General features: G+C 42.5%; 1 protein-coding gene across 3 annotated transcripts in view; it reads left to right on the top strand.

Annotated features, from left to right (window-relative positions):
* Positions 1 to 15,484, top strand: part of ric8b (RIC8 guanine nucleotide exchange factor B) — a 49,039-nt gene that overhangs the window by 12,556 nt on the left and 20,999 nt on the right. For all 3 annotated transcript variants that reach the window (XM_048548448.2, XM_048548450.2, XM_048548451.2), the window contains 2 exons: positions 3,620 to 4,228; positions 7,253 to 7,347. In XM_048548448.2, coding sequence (XP_048404405.1) covers positions 3,620 to 4,228; positions 7,253 to 7,347 — 704 coding nt within the window. The remainder of the gene's footprint in view (positions 1 to 3,619; positions 4,229 to 7,252; positions 7,348 to 15,484) is intronic.

Genomic DNA, 15,484 nt, shown 5'->3' with positions numbered 1-15,484 from the left:
GGATCCTGGGTATAAATCCCTGGTATCACCTTAAACAGTTAGATGCTGTGACATTCTGTAGAGTTGGATATTTTCTAGGGCCCTTTCATGAAAGTTAAGCCAAGAATTCATTCATAGAACATAGAACAGTACAGCACAGAACAGGCCCTTCAGCCCACGATGTTGTGCCGACCATTGATCCTCATGTATGCACCCTCAAATTTCTGTGAACATATGCATGTCCAGCAGTCTCTCAAATGTCCCCAATGACCTTGCTTCCACAACTGCTGCTGGCAACGCATTCCATGCTCTCACAACTCTCTGTGTAAAGAACCCGCCTCTGACATCCCCTCTATACTTTCCTCCAACCAGCTTAAAACTATGACCCCTCGTGTTATCCTTTTCTGCCCTGGGAAATAGTCTCTGGCTATCAACTCTATCGTTGCCTCTCATTATCTTGTATACCTCAATTAGGTCCCCTCTCCTCCTCCTTTTCTCCAATGAAAAAAGTCCAAACTCAGTCAACCTCTCTTCATAAGATAAGCCCTCCAGTCCAGGCAGCATCCTGGTAAACCTCCTCTGAACCCACTCCAAAGCATCCACATCCTTCCTATAATAGGGTGACCAGAACTGGACGCTGTATTCCAAGTGCGGTCTAACCAAAGTTTTATAGAGCTGCAACAAGATCTCACGACTCTTAAACTCAATCCCCCTGTTAATGAAAGCCAAAACACCATATGCTTTCTTAACAACCGTGTCCACTTGGGTGGCCATTTTAAGGGATCTATGTATCTGCACACCAAGATCCCTCCGCTTCTCCACACTGCCAAGAATCCTAGCTTAATCCGGTACTCAGCTTTCAAATTCGACCTTCCAAAATGCATCACCTCGCATTTATCCAGGTTGAACTCCATCTGCCACCTCTCAGCCCATCTCTGCATCCTGTCAATGTCCCGCTGCAGCCTACAACAGCCCTCTGTACTGTCAACGACACCTCCAACCTTTGTGTCATCTGCAAACTTGCTAACCCCTCCTTCAAACCCCTCATCCAAGTCATTAATAAAAATTACAAACAGTAGAGGCCCAAGGACTGAGCCCTGTGGAACCCCACTCACCACTGACTTCCAGGCAGAATATTTTCCTTCTACTACCACTCGCTGTCTTCTGTTGGCTAGCCAGTTGTGTATCCAGACAGCTAAGTTCCCTTGTATCCCATTCCTCCTGACCTTCTGAATGAGCCTACCATGGGAAACCTTATCAAATGCCTTACTGAAGTCCATATACACCACATCCACAGCTCGACCCTCATCAACTTTTCTAGTCGCATCCTCAAAAAACTCTAAGGTTTGTGAGGCATGACCTGCCCCTCACAAAGCCGTGTTGACTGCATTTGATCAAGCCATGCTCTTCCAGATGGTCATAAATCCTATCCCTCAGAATCCTTTCTAACACCTTGCAGACGACAGACGTGAGACTTACTGGTCTGTAATTGCTGGGGATTTCCCTATTTCCTTTCCTGAAGAGAGGAATTACATTTGCCTCTCTCCAGTCCTCAGGTACGACTCCAGTAGAGAGCGAGGATGCAAAGATCTTCACAAGTGGCGGAGCAATTGCATTTCTCGTTTCCCAAAGCACCCGATGTAACCATGTTGCCATGTAACCTCCCAGAAACAAAAATGTTTTCTTCTGGTCTTTCTGGCTTTTTCCGTTCAGTAAGCACAATGATATTTAGGTGTCAATATCTTTCCTCCTTCTTTTGAACCAAGTCCCTAGTACTGATTTTTGGATCTTCTCTCTTTTTTGGTATTTGTATTTTCTGTCTTTCACTTTTGCAAAAACAACTGAAGTTGAGTGGGAAAGATGTTGCTTAAATATCAAGGTTTGAAGGACATTAGGCAAAAGAAACTTGCTGCTGAATTATAAAGGAAATTAAAAGGATACAACTTACAAGTGCTTTCTACTCCTGGCATCAGATTAAAATGCACACTTTGAGTAATATTATGTATGTATGGTACTTGGAATGGCCGAGTGTACGCATGTGTAAATATCTATATTTTCTATATTAAGAGCCCTATATTCTCAATGAAACACTGACAATGAGGGTTAATCTGGCTGAGCTCAAACACCGCAGGTGGTTCTGACTGCTGTGGGTTAGCAAGAGAAGTGTAGGCAGCAGAAAAGCCCCCAAACTTGTTGCTAGGAGACATGACTAGATACTTTTAGCCATTTGTGTTATTTATAGATTTAGAAAAAAAATGTCTGCCAGTGGCTGTGAACATGCAAGGCTTGTAAAAATGCAAACTTCTTTCAATGTGATTCTAAAGTCCCTTTTATCTTATTTCAACTCTTTGTACTTTCTTTTGTTTCCTTGTTGCACACCAGTGGCTTAGAGGATGTTTAGCTAGGCAAAGTTATGCTGCAGCGAAAAGACAAGCTAACAGTGTAGTGGATCTCCTTGGGGCCCCGAGCTGGCTGGCAGGGAAGAATCCTTTGTCTCCACTCTAGATTTACGGTGACCTCTAGGCACCCTGTTATTTTGGCGTAGTTTGAGCTGCTTTATAAGTCAAATGAGAAGGTGATCAGTGACCATACCATTTTCTGATTCCCTGTGCAATCTTGGACGTTTGGTTTGGCTGCTGCTTTCAAAGATTAGCAACATAGATGACAATGGGAATTCAAATCCAAGTCATGAACCATGAACCATAACACCTATATGGTCATTCAAAATTCCTCCATCCTCTTCCCTATATCATTTAAAAGTTCTAAAGTTAGGATTTCGGCATGCAAGTTTACTTGTAGTTAAATGGGCAATATTAGTATTTGTATGAAAATGATGAGAAATAGTGGTGACTAAGCAACATCTGGTAATGTTAAGGTTTTTTATAAATAAGCAAAAAAAAAAGGATTGTGGATGCTGGAAGTCTAAAACAACAAAAGCTAAACGTGTTGGAGAAACTCAGCAGGCCTGATAGCATCTGAGGGGAGAAAATCAGCCTGGATTCAGCAATAACTCTGTCCATTTTATTCAAAATGAGAGAAAACCATGTCGGTTCCTGGAAAGGAAGCATAGATTTTCATTACTTAAAATTTTCAGTAAAACAGACAGAGCTGGAGGCACCTGCCAACCTTGACAGGGTTGGAGAGGAGTCCTCCATTGAGGAATAAGGAAGACATTTCTGAACCACTGGTGTGGAAAGTGACATTGTCAACAGAGGAGCTGGAAAATGGGGTGGAGTTTTTAAGAGGAATCTGGAAATATAATCAAGGTAGCAGTGTCAATGAAATTAGAGTGGTATTAAATGAACTATTTATGAAAAAATGCGTATTTTTAGAATAGAAATTATATGTTTAGCAAAATAGATGTAAATCATAAGTCATAATGCAAACAAATGATTTAAAATTGATACCAGAAGTTAATTAAGTTCTTAATGCTTTAATTAAGTATTCACAGTGAAAAATAGAACCATTCAGCCCAATAAATGCCTGTACACAGATTACTTTGTAATACCTTATCAAAATGTCAATACTTTCCCTAACTGTTTCATTGATCAATGCTGTTGTGGCCTTTTCACTTAGTAGTTCTGAAATGCTGTGTTTCACTGTTGCAGATGATTTCTAACTGTCTGTTTAATGTTGACAGAAAATGTGTGATGAAATATTGAAAACACTGCAGAAAGACCTGGGACCATCTTGCCAAGCCACCTGTTTAGAAACAATCCGCATTCTCTCCAGGGACAAGAAAATTTTGGCTCCTTTGACAACCAGACCAGCAATGCTGGCCCTAATGAGGTTGGCTGGATTGGAGTATGCACAAAGCTCGAAACAGGAGATATCCAATTTTAATGTTATAATTGAGGCTTTAAAATGCCTGTGCAATATTGTATTCAATAGTGAGAAGGCGCAGCAACTTAGTGTGGACTTCAAGCTTGTCAGTGGAGCCTGTGAACGCTTAAAGACACACAGAGACAAAAATCTGCCTCATGAAATTAAGTTCTTTGACTTGCGCCTTCTTTTCCTGTTGTCAGCATTGCGAATGGATGCCAGGGCTCAGCTAAAAGAAGAACAAGGGCTACTGTTGCTTACTGATATCCTAGAGAGCACATTGGATGTCAAGTGGTCACATAAATATGTGGTGGCCACAGACTGCAGGGGACCTCCCTTGTCTAATGAGCAGGTGGATATATCCGTGGAACTGCTGAAAGCTCTCTTTAATGTCACTTATGACTGCAACCAGCAGCAAATTGATGAAGTAAGTTTCCGATGTTCATCTCATGCTTCATAACTTTTTGGGCAGATGTTTTGAGTGATGTTATTGTGTTGCCATGTGATATAGTTTGCTGAATTGAGCTACAAAAATAAATAGTAGTCCCACTGTAGAAGCAAATTACTGGATGCTTGAATCAGTACTGAAAACAAATGCTGGAGATCACAATGGATCAGACAACATCCATGGATCGGTGAAATCTAATGTTTCAACTCTATATAACACTTCTTCAGAGCTGACAATGAAGTGTGGGGGAGGCAACGCTTGTGCTGTAGTTGGAGTAGCGGGGTTGGAATGTAGATTGCTGTGGGAGAAGGGATGTTGATGATTTAGACCTTCAAGTTGTGAACCACACCCACTTCAAGCCTTTCTTTTTAGCTTTACTTGTTACATTCTCTGTTATCATTGTCTGTCTTCTCTCCCCAATGGAACTGTATGTTCTTTCAAGTCTGGAAGTTAGACACACCATTGCTCTACCGTTCTCAAGTTCCGATCAGTTAATCTGAGCTATCAATATCTTTTCTCCCCCAGCACTCTACCCTCCAACACCCCCCACCAATGATAGCATAAATGCTGCCCCCTCTACACTTCATGTCAGCTCCGATAAAACGTCGTCTAGAGTCAAAATGTTAGCTTGCTCTCTTTCGATGGATGCTGCCTGACCCGCTGTGATCGCCAACATTTCTTGTTTTCAGTAGTAGTCCCAATGTTGGAGTTGAGGGGTATAATGCATTGTAATGTAATATTGCACCGACTCTGTAGGTCAGAAGAATGATTAATAGCTGCATAGTTAAAAGCTTTCGCTCATCGACCTATCTTTAAATATATAGGCACTATGTTAATGATATAAGGAAATGTGGTCTGTCAAAGACAAGAATGCCAAATTTCAAGCAGTCACAATAATCTAAACTGCAGGACAGTAGGGTGCTGATTGGTTGTCAAGTTTCATGATTGGTGAAGTTGCTGCCGTGGAGAAGGCAGTATTGCTATTTTGAAGGTGCACCCTTAAACCGAGGCTTCTGTCACTTTTGAAATGGCTGCATAAGTCAATAAGCGCAATCCAATTAGCCCAATGAGTTTGTCCTATGTCTTGCTTTTATCTCCTTGATGTTGGCTGCTCTCACATGAGAGGGAGAGATTAGTGACGGTTTAACCTCACCGCACCTCGGATGAGAGGTAGGACCTTCATGGTAACCTCAGCTGGAGCAAGTATTGAATCCACACTATTGGCATCATTTAACATTGCAAAACAGCTGTTTGGCTAACCAATGCCCCCTCCTTCATCAACGCTGTCATTCACTTCATTGTTGACGGGGCAGTCAGGTTTTCTTTAAAAATAGTGACATTTCAGAAATAACTGGATATAAAGCACAATTGTGACAAAGTACCATAAACATGTAAATCCATTCCTTCAACTCAGAAATACTTCCAGAATATCAAGCTGTTTCAGTCTTTTGACATGTTGCCTCAATTCTGTTGCAGCACTAGACAGATTAGTGTATTTGACACCTGATACTAGTAGACTAACTGGGATGGCTGGGATCAGAGGGGCTAACGGACCAAAGATAATGTTTTTCTAAAATTCTTAAGCTGTTTTATGATAACAACATTTATGTTTACTCATCTATAAAGAATATATGCGTAAGAAATAGGGTAGGTACAGGCTCCTCCTCCCTGCTGCACCATTTATTAAAACCGCAACATAAACCCCATATCCCTAGTATCCTTGGAGTCCAAAAACCTACAGATACTACTCAATGACTAGGTATCCACAGTTCTCAGAGGTAGAGAATTCTAGAGATTAAATGGAGAAATTCTTCCTCTCGTTACTAAATTGCTGACTCTTCATCCTGAGACTGTGCTCCCTGGTTTCAAACTCACCAGGCAAGGAAACCACCTCTCAGTATCTACCCTATCATGTCATCTTTAAATAAGATCATCTCTCATTCTCCTAAACCCAATATAGGCACATTCTACTCATCCTGTCATCCCAGGATTTGGTCTAGTGAGCCTTCTTAGTTAAATATATTTTATATTTGTACAAAGAACCGGAGCTGTACAAAATAAATCAGATCCTTGTACAGCTGGAGTAAAGACTTCCTTACTTTTGTTCTCCATCTTCCTCACTCTGAAACCTAGCATTTTGCTTTTTCTTATTGCATATGCATGCTAACTTTATATGCCCTTTGTAAAGGGGGGCGTAAATTTCTCTGAAAGCTGACATTTGGTAGTTCTTCAATATTTAAATAGTCTGTTTTCTGTTTTTGCCAAAATGAATAGTCTCTCACTTACCCATGAGGTGCTCCCTTCTGTCAGATTCCATTCTCTCTCGCTCACTTAACCCATTTATATCTCTTTGCAGACTTTATCTTCCTTAACTTACTTTCTCACTTAGTTTTGTGTCAGAAGGGGAATATTTTGATTTAAAACTGCTTCACCACTTCTCTTTATTCGTGTTCCTAATACTGTTGAACAAATTTATAATCACAGTTACAGAAAAAGTAACCTTCAAAACTTATAAAAATTCAGTGTGACTTAAAACTGTTTTCTAGCACAAACAATTAATTCCATTAGGTCCTGAATCAATGATACAGGGAAGGAGGACGTCCAACCCTAGTCTTTCTACTTTACTATACAAGGAGCTGGCTGATCATGTTTGCCTTGTGTATGACTGTAATTCCACACTGATACCATGAGTCCTAACTCTTCTGAAATGATCTAATAAACCACTAGCTGTAACAAACTGGCATGACTATGACAACTAGGGATGGGCAATAAATGCTCCCTGCACCAATGATGCACACATCCTGAGGATGGATGATGAAAACAGAAAGCTAGCAATTGAGACTGAAAAATTGAGTAAGGTTGAGTAAAATTTGAGTTTAGAATTCTGTTGTAGACTCCTTTGTGACTTCCACTGGTTATAGAAGAAGAAACGCTTTGCCATGTGCCAGAATTTTATAATCTGGTGAAAACTTTATTTCAGTACCACTAATTTCTTTTGGGCAGGATCGCGCCCATCAGAACAGGCACCTTGCTGCTATTCTCTGTCACTGTTTGTTGCTGAAGACTCAGTCTGAAGACAAAACTGAAGAATTTCACAGGTAAGTGCATTGTTTATAACAACAGCCTCTCTTTCCCCTCACAACCTCATCGCCAACTATGAGCATGAGTGAAAGCAAGAAGGAAACAGGTTTTTGTCTGAGTGTCAGTCACCCTAAAATGTCAACAGACTAGCGTACATTTTGTTGCATCTACAGTGACCACAACTGTCAGCATTTTAGAGAGAATCGTAAAATAATTTACTTTACCCGTGATTTTGTGAGGTGAACGTGGGCCCTGACTAAGATCTTTGTATCCTCACTAGCCACTGGAGAGGTCCCGGAGGTCTGGTGAGTAGCGAATTTTGTTCCTCTGTTCAAGAAAGGAAATGGAGATAACCCAGGAAATTATAAACCAGTGAGTCTCACGTCAGTAGTAGGAAAACCATTGGAGTAAATTCTTAGGGATAGGATTTACGCACTTGGAAAAGCATGGCCTAATTAAAGACTGTCAGCATGGCTTTGTGTGAGGCAGGCTATGTCTTAGTAACTTGTTTAAATTTTCAAGGTGGTGATGAGAGTTGAGCAATAGATGTTGCCTACGTGGATTTTAGTAAGGCATTCAACTTGGTCCGCCATGGTAGACTCATCCTGAATCTTAAAATGCATAGGATCCGTGGTGACTTGGCCACTCTGATTTAGAATTGGCTTGCCCATTGAATGCAGAGGGTAGCAGGGGAAGGATGTTTTTCAGACTGGAGGTCCATGACTAGTGTTGCTCTGTAGGGATCTGTACTGGGACCTCTGCTGTTTGTGATATATATAAATTACTTGAAAGAAGATTTAGATGGGTGGGTGAGAAAGTTTTTGTAGATGACACAAGGATTGGTGGAGTTGTGGATTGTGTAGAAGGTGTCAAAGAATACATCCGGATATAAATCAGTCACAGATATGAGTGGAAAAATGACAAATGGAGTTTAATCTGCATAAGGATGAGGTGCTGTGCTTTGGGAGATCAAATGTTAAGGAAAAGTATATAGATGATGGAAGGACCCTGAACAGTGTTGATGTAGAGAGGGATCTTGGGGTTCAAGTCCATAGCTCCCTGACAGTGGCCACACAAGTAGATAGGGTAATAAAGAAGGCAGGTGGCATGCTTGCCTTTGTTGGTTGAAGAGTTGAGTACAAGAGTCAGGTTGTCATATTGCAGCTTTCTAAGTCTTTGGTTAGGCCACGCTTCAGAGTATTGCTTTCAGTTATGGTCACTGCATTACAGGAAGGATGTGAAGGATTTTGCAGAAGAGGGTTACCAGGATGTTGCATGGATTAGAGGGTCTGCGCTATAATGAGAGGCTAGTAAAACTTGGGTTGTTTTCTCTGAAACGGCAGAGGCTGAGGGGAGACTTGAAAGAAGTCTGTAAAAGTACGAGATGCATACGTGGGGTTGATGGTCAAATCTTTTTACCAGAGTTGAAATGTCTAATACTAGGTAACATCCATTTGAGGTGAAGGAGGAAAGTTCAAAGGAGATGTGAGATGCAAGTTCTTTACACAGAGAGTGGTAGGAGTCTGGCACATACTGCCGATTGTAGTGGTGGAGGCAGATGCAATAGGGGTGTCTAAGGTACTTTTAATTAAGCAGATGAATATGCAAGGAATGGAGGGATATGGACCAAGGGCAAGCAGAAGAATTAGTTTAATTTGGCGCAATGTTCGGCATAACAACATGCGTTGAAGGGCCTGTTTCTATGCTGAATGTAGTAAGATTTCTTTTAAACTTGTTTCAGTTTGTGGATGAAATTAGCAGTGCCTCATTTACTGTCTACTTTCTGTGACAGTTATTTTAGAACTCTCAAAAAGGGCCAACCATGTTGTGTGCACAGTCTCCTCCTCAAGGTACTCTTTGATGCACATTGGTATTTGTCAACTTTTCTGAAAGTCTTGCAGCATCTTTGAGCGATTATCAGTTAGTGTTCAGTGACTTGTGTTTGTTGAGAGATGCAAAGAAAGCTGTCGGTTCATTGAAGGTTTTAAAATCTACATGCAGAAGGCTATTTCCTAATTCCTACCTTACTCTCAAAATCAAGATAATCACAAGATTCCTCAACACTGTCGATTGTGCGGGGTTTACATAAAACAACCCACCAGCAAGTTAGAGAAATCTTTCCACCATGTTTTGGCCATAGGATTGCTGCTGTGGTGCATAGATTTGAACTTGTTTCTTGTATGCTGGGACATCACCGGAAAAGGGAAGAGCAAGACAGAGTAGGGGAAGCACTTCATTCAAGTGTGTAATGGAAGTATGCAAGGCAAAAATTCATTGCATTGCAGTGATTTGGAGTTTTTGGCAGGACACCTGAAATGTTGCAAAGTCATTTTTTTAAACTTACAAAAATATGACATGCATATTGCTGTAAAAAAAAAGGCACAGGCATTCCATTTGCTTGAAACTGAATAGCTGTGGCTTATGGGCTAGAATGCTCGTTATAAAAGTAAAATAGCTTACAATTAAATAACCACACCTTGTGTAGTGTATTTGACAACGCAGTGGTTTGGAGACTGGACCAGCGATTGTGAAGTAAAATTACATCAAGGCAAACTTTGTAAATTAGGTGACTTGTAGATCATGAAAATAAATAACGGTTCTTGTAGAAATGAATTGTTTCACTTGTGCCTTTCTAATTTGAGGAGCCCATCACCCTTACTGATTCTGCCTTGTGTTTTGCTCAGAGCAGCTCATGAGGCTCCATCAATGGAAAAGAGAAAAAGGAGTAGTGAAAGGCAGCCCATCACCCCTAAGGATGGGCAGTAAATAGTATCACTGCCATGTCTCATGATAATTGAAACTGCTCATTTTACAAGCACTCTTGGCATACTCACATACACTGAGAATGCTGAATGAGAAACCCTATTGCCTGCTGTTTTCCCCAAAACAGAAGACATCTGTGGACTTCTTTTTAAAATTGACATCTAAAAGATGAGGGCAATAAATTGACGATTGGCCCATCCAAAGTGGTAGAAAAAATGTTTTAATATCTGATCAGTCTGTTCACATTGTAATATGCTGTAAGCATCCGGTACAGTTCAGACTTCATCTTTGCGTGTGATAATACAGCTCCCCTTGGTATCAGCCTCAAAGTCGCTGGAAGTCAGAATGAAACATAGAATGTATGATATTTACTTTGCTCATCCAGATTCCATAAAAGCTATTTCTTGTAAAATGCCATCTACTTTCGTCACTGAGCAAAAAGAATTCAGTCAAGTGCTGGCATTATTCAGTAGAGGTAAAGTAACATTTACATGAACATGTTGCCAGTTGGTTGGATTGTCGTCCACTAGTGCTGCTCCTTAACTCCCGCTAGTACTCTGTTCTTTATCGCATATGCATTCACGAACTGTAAGGGGCAAACCTACTAACAACACATTCAACATTGCTCCACTTTGCTTCTGGATGCTTGCCCACTCTCCCCTCAGTTCTCTATAATCTTTCTGTCTTGGGTGTTCAATAAAACCTCTGGTTCTATTGTTATCCTTTTCATAAGCCTCAGGAACTCCACCTACAAACTTATCCCTGTGCCTGTTTCTGCTTACCTTTCCTTTTCTTGGCAATGCAGATGCAGTTCACTGTAATCTGGAGAAAGGTCACTGGCTCCCACCCACCCAATTGTTGGCATATGGAAATACAAAAATGTTCACATGGGCGTTCTTGATGAGCTTTCTAATGTTCCGCCAGCTGCTATTCAGCTCAGCTTATTCATCAAGTACTTGTCAGAGTTATGAATACCAGTATGCCATGGTGTTGGGTGTAAAGCTTCCCTCCAGTGCCAAGAGTCCTTTTGAAGGCATCCACTGCCGATGGCATCAAATGTTTGTTCTTATTAGGTTTTCTGATCCAAACTCTCAATCATATCTGGGAGTGGACATCATGTTCTTATGGAACCCAAGTTTTGTGTTCAGACGTTAGCTGTACAATTGTTGACACAAGTATCAACCAGACTTTTACTTTTGTATAAGATAATAAAGTGTGAAGCTGGATGAACACAGCAGGCCAAGCAGCATCTCAGGAGCACAAAAGCTGACTTTTCGGGCCATGACCCTTCTTCAGAGAGGGGGATGGGGTGAGGGTTCTGCAATAAATAGGGAGAGAGGGGGAGGCGGACCGAAGATGGAGAGAAAAGAAGATAGGTGGAGAGGAGAGTATAGGTGGGGAAGTAGGGAGGGGATAGGTCAGTCCAGGGAAGACGGACTGGTCAAGGAGGTGGGATGAGGTTAGTAGGTAGGAAATGGAGGTGCGGCTTGGGGTGGGAGGAAGGGATGGGTGAGAGGAAGAACAGGTTAGGGAGGCAGAGACAGGCTGGGCTGGTTTTGGAATGCAGTGGGGGGAGGGGACGATCTGGGCTGGTTTTGGGATGCGGTGGGGGAAGGGGAGATTTTGAAGCTGGTGAAGTCTACATTGATACCATTGGGCTGCAGGGTTCCCAAGCGGAATATGAGTTGCTGTTCCTGCAACCTTCGGATGGCATCATTGTGGCACTGTAGGAGGCCCATGATGGACATGTCATCTAAAGAATGGGAGGGGGAGTTGAAATGGTTCGCGACTGGGAGGTGCAGTTGTTTATTGCGAACCGAGCGGAGGTTTTCTGCAAAGCGGTCCCCAAGCCTCCGCTTGGTTTCCCCAATGTAGAGGAAGCCACACCGGGCACAATGGATACAGTACACCACATTGGCAGATGTGCAGGTGAACCTCTGCTTAATATGGAAAGTCACCTTGAGGCCTGGGATAGGGGTGAGGGAGGAGGTATGGGGGCAAGTGTAGCACTTCCTGCGGTTGCAGGGGAAGGTGCTGGGTGTGGTGGGGTTGGAGGGCGGTGTGGAGCGAACAAGGGAGTCACGGAGAGAGTGGTCTCTCTGAAAAGCAGACAAGGGTGGGGATGGAAAAATGTCTTGGGTGGTGGGATTGGATTGTAGATGGCGGAAGTGTCAGAGGATGATGCGTTGTATCTGGAGGTTGGTGGGGTGGTGTGTGAGAACAAGGGGGATCCTCTTTGGGCGGTTGTGGTAGGGGCGGGGTGTGAGGGATGTGTTGCGGGAGACGCGGTCAAGGGCGTTCTCGACCACTGTGGGGGGAAAGTTGTGGTCCTTGAAGAACTTGGACATCTGGGATGTGCGGGAGTGGAATGCCTTATCCTGGGAGCAGATGTCACGGAGGCGGAGGAATTGGGAATAGGGGATGGAATTTTTGCAGGAGGGTGGGTGGGAGTTGGTGTATTCTAGGTAGCTGTGGAAGTCGGCGGGCTTGAAATGGACATCAGTTACAAGCTGGTTGCCTGAGATGGAGACTGAGAGGTCCAGGAAGGTGAGGGATGTGTTGGAGATGGCCCAGGTGAACTTGAGGTTGGGGTGGAAGGTGTTGGTGAAGTGGATGAACTGTTTGAGCTCCTCTGGGGAGCAAGAGGCGGCACCAGTCATCAATGTAACGGAGTCTACATTGGGAAAACCAAGCGGAAGCTTGGGGACCGCTCTGTAGAACACCTCCACTCGGTTCGCAATAAACAACTGCACCTCCCAGTCGCGAACCATTTCAACTCTTCCCCCCCCCCCCCCCCCCCCCCCCCAAGTCTTTAGATGACATGTCCATCATGGGCCTCCTGCAGTGCCTCAAGGATGCCACCCGAAGGTTGCAGGAACAGCAACTCATATTTCGCTTGGGAACCCTGCAGCTCAATGGTATCGATGTGGACTTCACCAGCTTCAAAATCTCCCCACTGCATCCCAAAACCAGCCCAGTTCGTCCCCTCCCCCCACTGCATCCCACAACCAACCCAGCCTGTCTCTGCCTCCCTAACCTGTTCTTCCTCTCATCCATCCCTTCCTCCCACACCTACTAACCTCATCCCACCTCCTTGACCTGTCCGTCTTCCCTGGACTGACCTATCCCCTCCCTACTTCCCCACCTATACTCTCCTCTCCATCTATCTTCTTTTCTCTCCATCTTCGGTCCACCTCCCCCTCTCTCCCTATTTATTCCAGAACCCTCACCCCATCCCCCTCTCTGATGAAGGGTCTAGGCCCGAAACGTCAGCTTTTGTGCTCCTGAGATGCTGCTTGGCCTGCTGTGTTCATCCAGCTTCACACTTTATTATCTTAGATTCTCCAGCATCTGCAGTTCCCATTATCTCGTTTACTTTTGTATAATGATTTCCTCTTCTGTTTTGGTCTTCAATTTATCAACATTCTTGACCATGCTATTATCTTACCCTGGAAGCTCATGTCTGTCTGAGAGTTGAAGATTAGTCCCATATCTGGGGGAATTCTTCTATCTTCCTCCTTAATTTGATACTGCAAAAACAGGGGTTTTGAATGGATAATTTCTCTTCCGTGTAAGCGTTCTCTTTCACAACTATGAATGTTTCTCCTTTGAACTTGCTAGTTCATTCAGCATTCACTGGTACAGTCCTGAAACTGGGAGCTGTCGTGCAGCTCTGAGTTAAGCCTGCCCATCAGGACTATGGATGGAAAGTGAAACAAGTGAAATTTAATCAATGCTTCTGGACTTTGACTTTATAAATCATTTCAACTGCTGTACTTTTGTACATGATAGACTTTAGCCCTTTAACTTTGTTTTTTGTTTACATCTTAAAGGAGCTGAGCACTTGAATAATTTCTTTCCAAAACGTCAGTATTTGAATTTGATTTTTAATATTAGTAATATTGCAAAATCAATTTGAATGTTTTGAACAGATGATATCAAGAATTGTCACACTCTACGCCTCCTATGAGACCTGTATTACGATTGCTGGCTGTGCTGGGGTGCAGTCTTCAGAATCGAGGAAATAAGCAACATTTTTTAAAATCAGTTTCCCTCTCCTGTTTCTCTTCTAATTCAGCTCATTAGTTATTAGATTTTTAATATTATTGTGAAGAACTATGCATCAGACTGTCTCACTTTCATAACAGCTTCTGGGACTATAAGAAAAATAAATTACAAATTGGGTCCTCTTTTAAAGCAACATGCACACGAATAGTTCCCAATCTGCAACATGACTTGGTTGAATCTACAGTAGGCTAAGGAGAATTGCAAGTCAGAAGCTCCTTCTTTTGGAATGCATGAAAGCTCTGATGTGTTACTGAGTTGAATGTAGCCAGCTGACTGATCTGTCTCAGTGTGCACACATTGTGGATGGGTTAGGAGAAGTGACTGGAAGTGTCAAGAGCTTTATTCAGTGTATTGGTCAGGAGGGGGCTGAGAGCTGAGGGGGTGAGTGTCGTCCAAGGATGATTAATGGACTCTGTAGGGTGTAATAAGGGCTAATATATGCTCCATACCAATGTGTATTTCTACCTCCTGGGGGGAAGAATGCTAATGGCTTTGTATAGACCTGTTTATGGTGGCAGACTTGGTGGAAGCTGAGGAATGTCATACCCTTTTCTGTAAATAAAACTGTCAGTGGAGTGACAGAGATCAGAAAGTCAGGCATCTATTACTGAAAAGAATAACTGAAACACAGTGATCCATAAAATTAAATTTAAAGGTATTGGAGAAGCTTCTTTGCATATTACTGCATGAAAGGGGACGTCACAGCAGAAAAGAGTGTGATATGCCCACTCAGGAACAGCAAGGATGCAAATTCTGTATCAGACACTTCAACCTCTGCTAGTTTAAAAGATCAGAAAATGAATAAAATGTTTAGAAGAGCAGACAAATTCCTTCCACAGGAGTTAACTGAGGGTAGCATTGGGTAAGTGCTACTAAGAACATGGATCACATTGTACAACTGTTTGTGAGTGATGAGTTTTTGCTGGGAATCAGAGTAACCCTTCCTGATTTCTGCATATCTGCACCTGTACCCTGGTGTTGGAACTTATTGTCTTTTGAGAGAATTGTACAACAGATTGCCTGCATTGTAACCTTTTCTGTCCTAGTAGTTAATTCCTGGCATGTTATAGTGATTAAAACTAAGTGCTGCTTCGCCATATAATGCACTTGTAAATTCTGATTTTACCTGGGATAACTTTTGCAATAATCTTTTGTGTTGCTGTCAAAAGATGATAATATGAGTGTTACCTGTGAACCATCCAAAGTATAATGTGGATGGACAGCACTTTGGTGGGGATTAGAATACTAACTTAGAGTACAGAAGTCAGGTGTAAAACAGAACAAGAATTTGGCGTGTTTATTTTATTGAAGCTGTAAAAACAA

Source organism: Stegostoma tigrinum, chromosome 18 (genome assembly GCF_030684315.1).
Source record: "Stegostoma tigrinum isolate sSteTig4 chromosome 18, sSteTig4.hap1, whole genome shotgun sequence".
Lineage (NCBI taxonomy): Eukaryota > Metazoa > Chordata > Chondrichthyes > Orectolobiformes > Stegostomatidae > Stegostoma > Stegostoma tigrinum.
The sequence above is the reverse complement of the archived record's forward strand: the minus strand, read 5'-3'. Positions and strand labels throughout refer to the sequence as shown.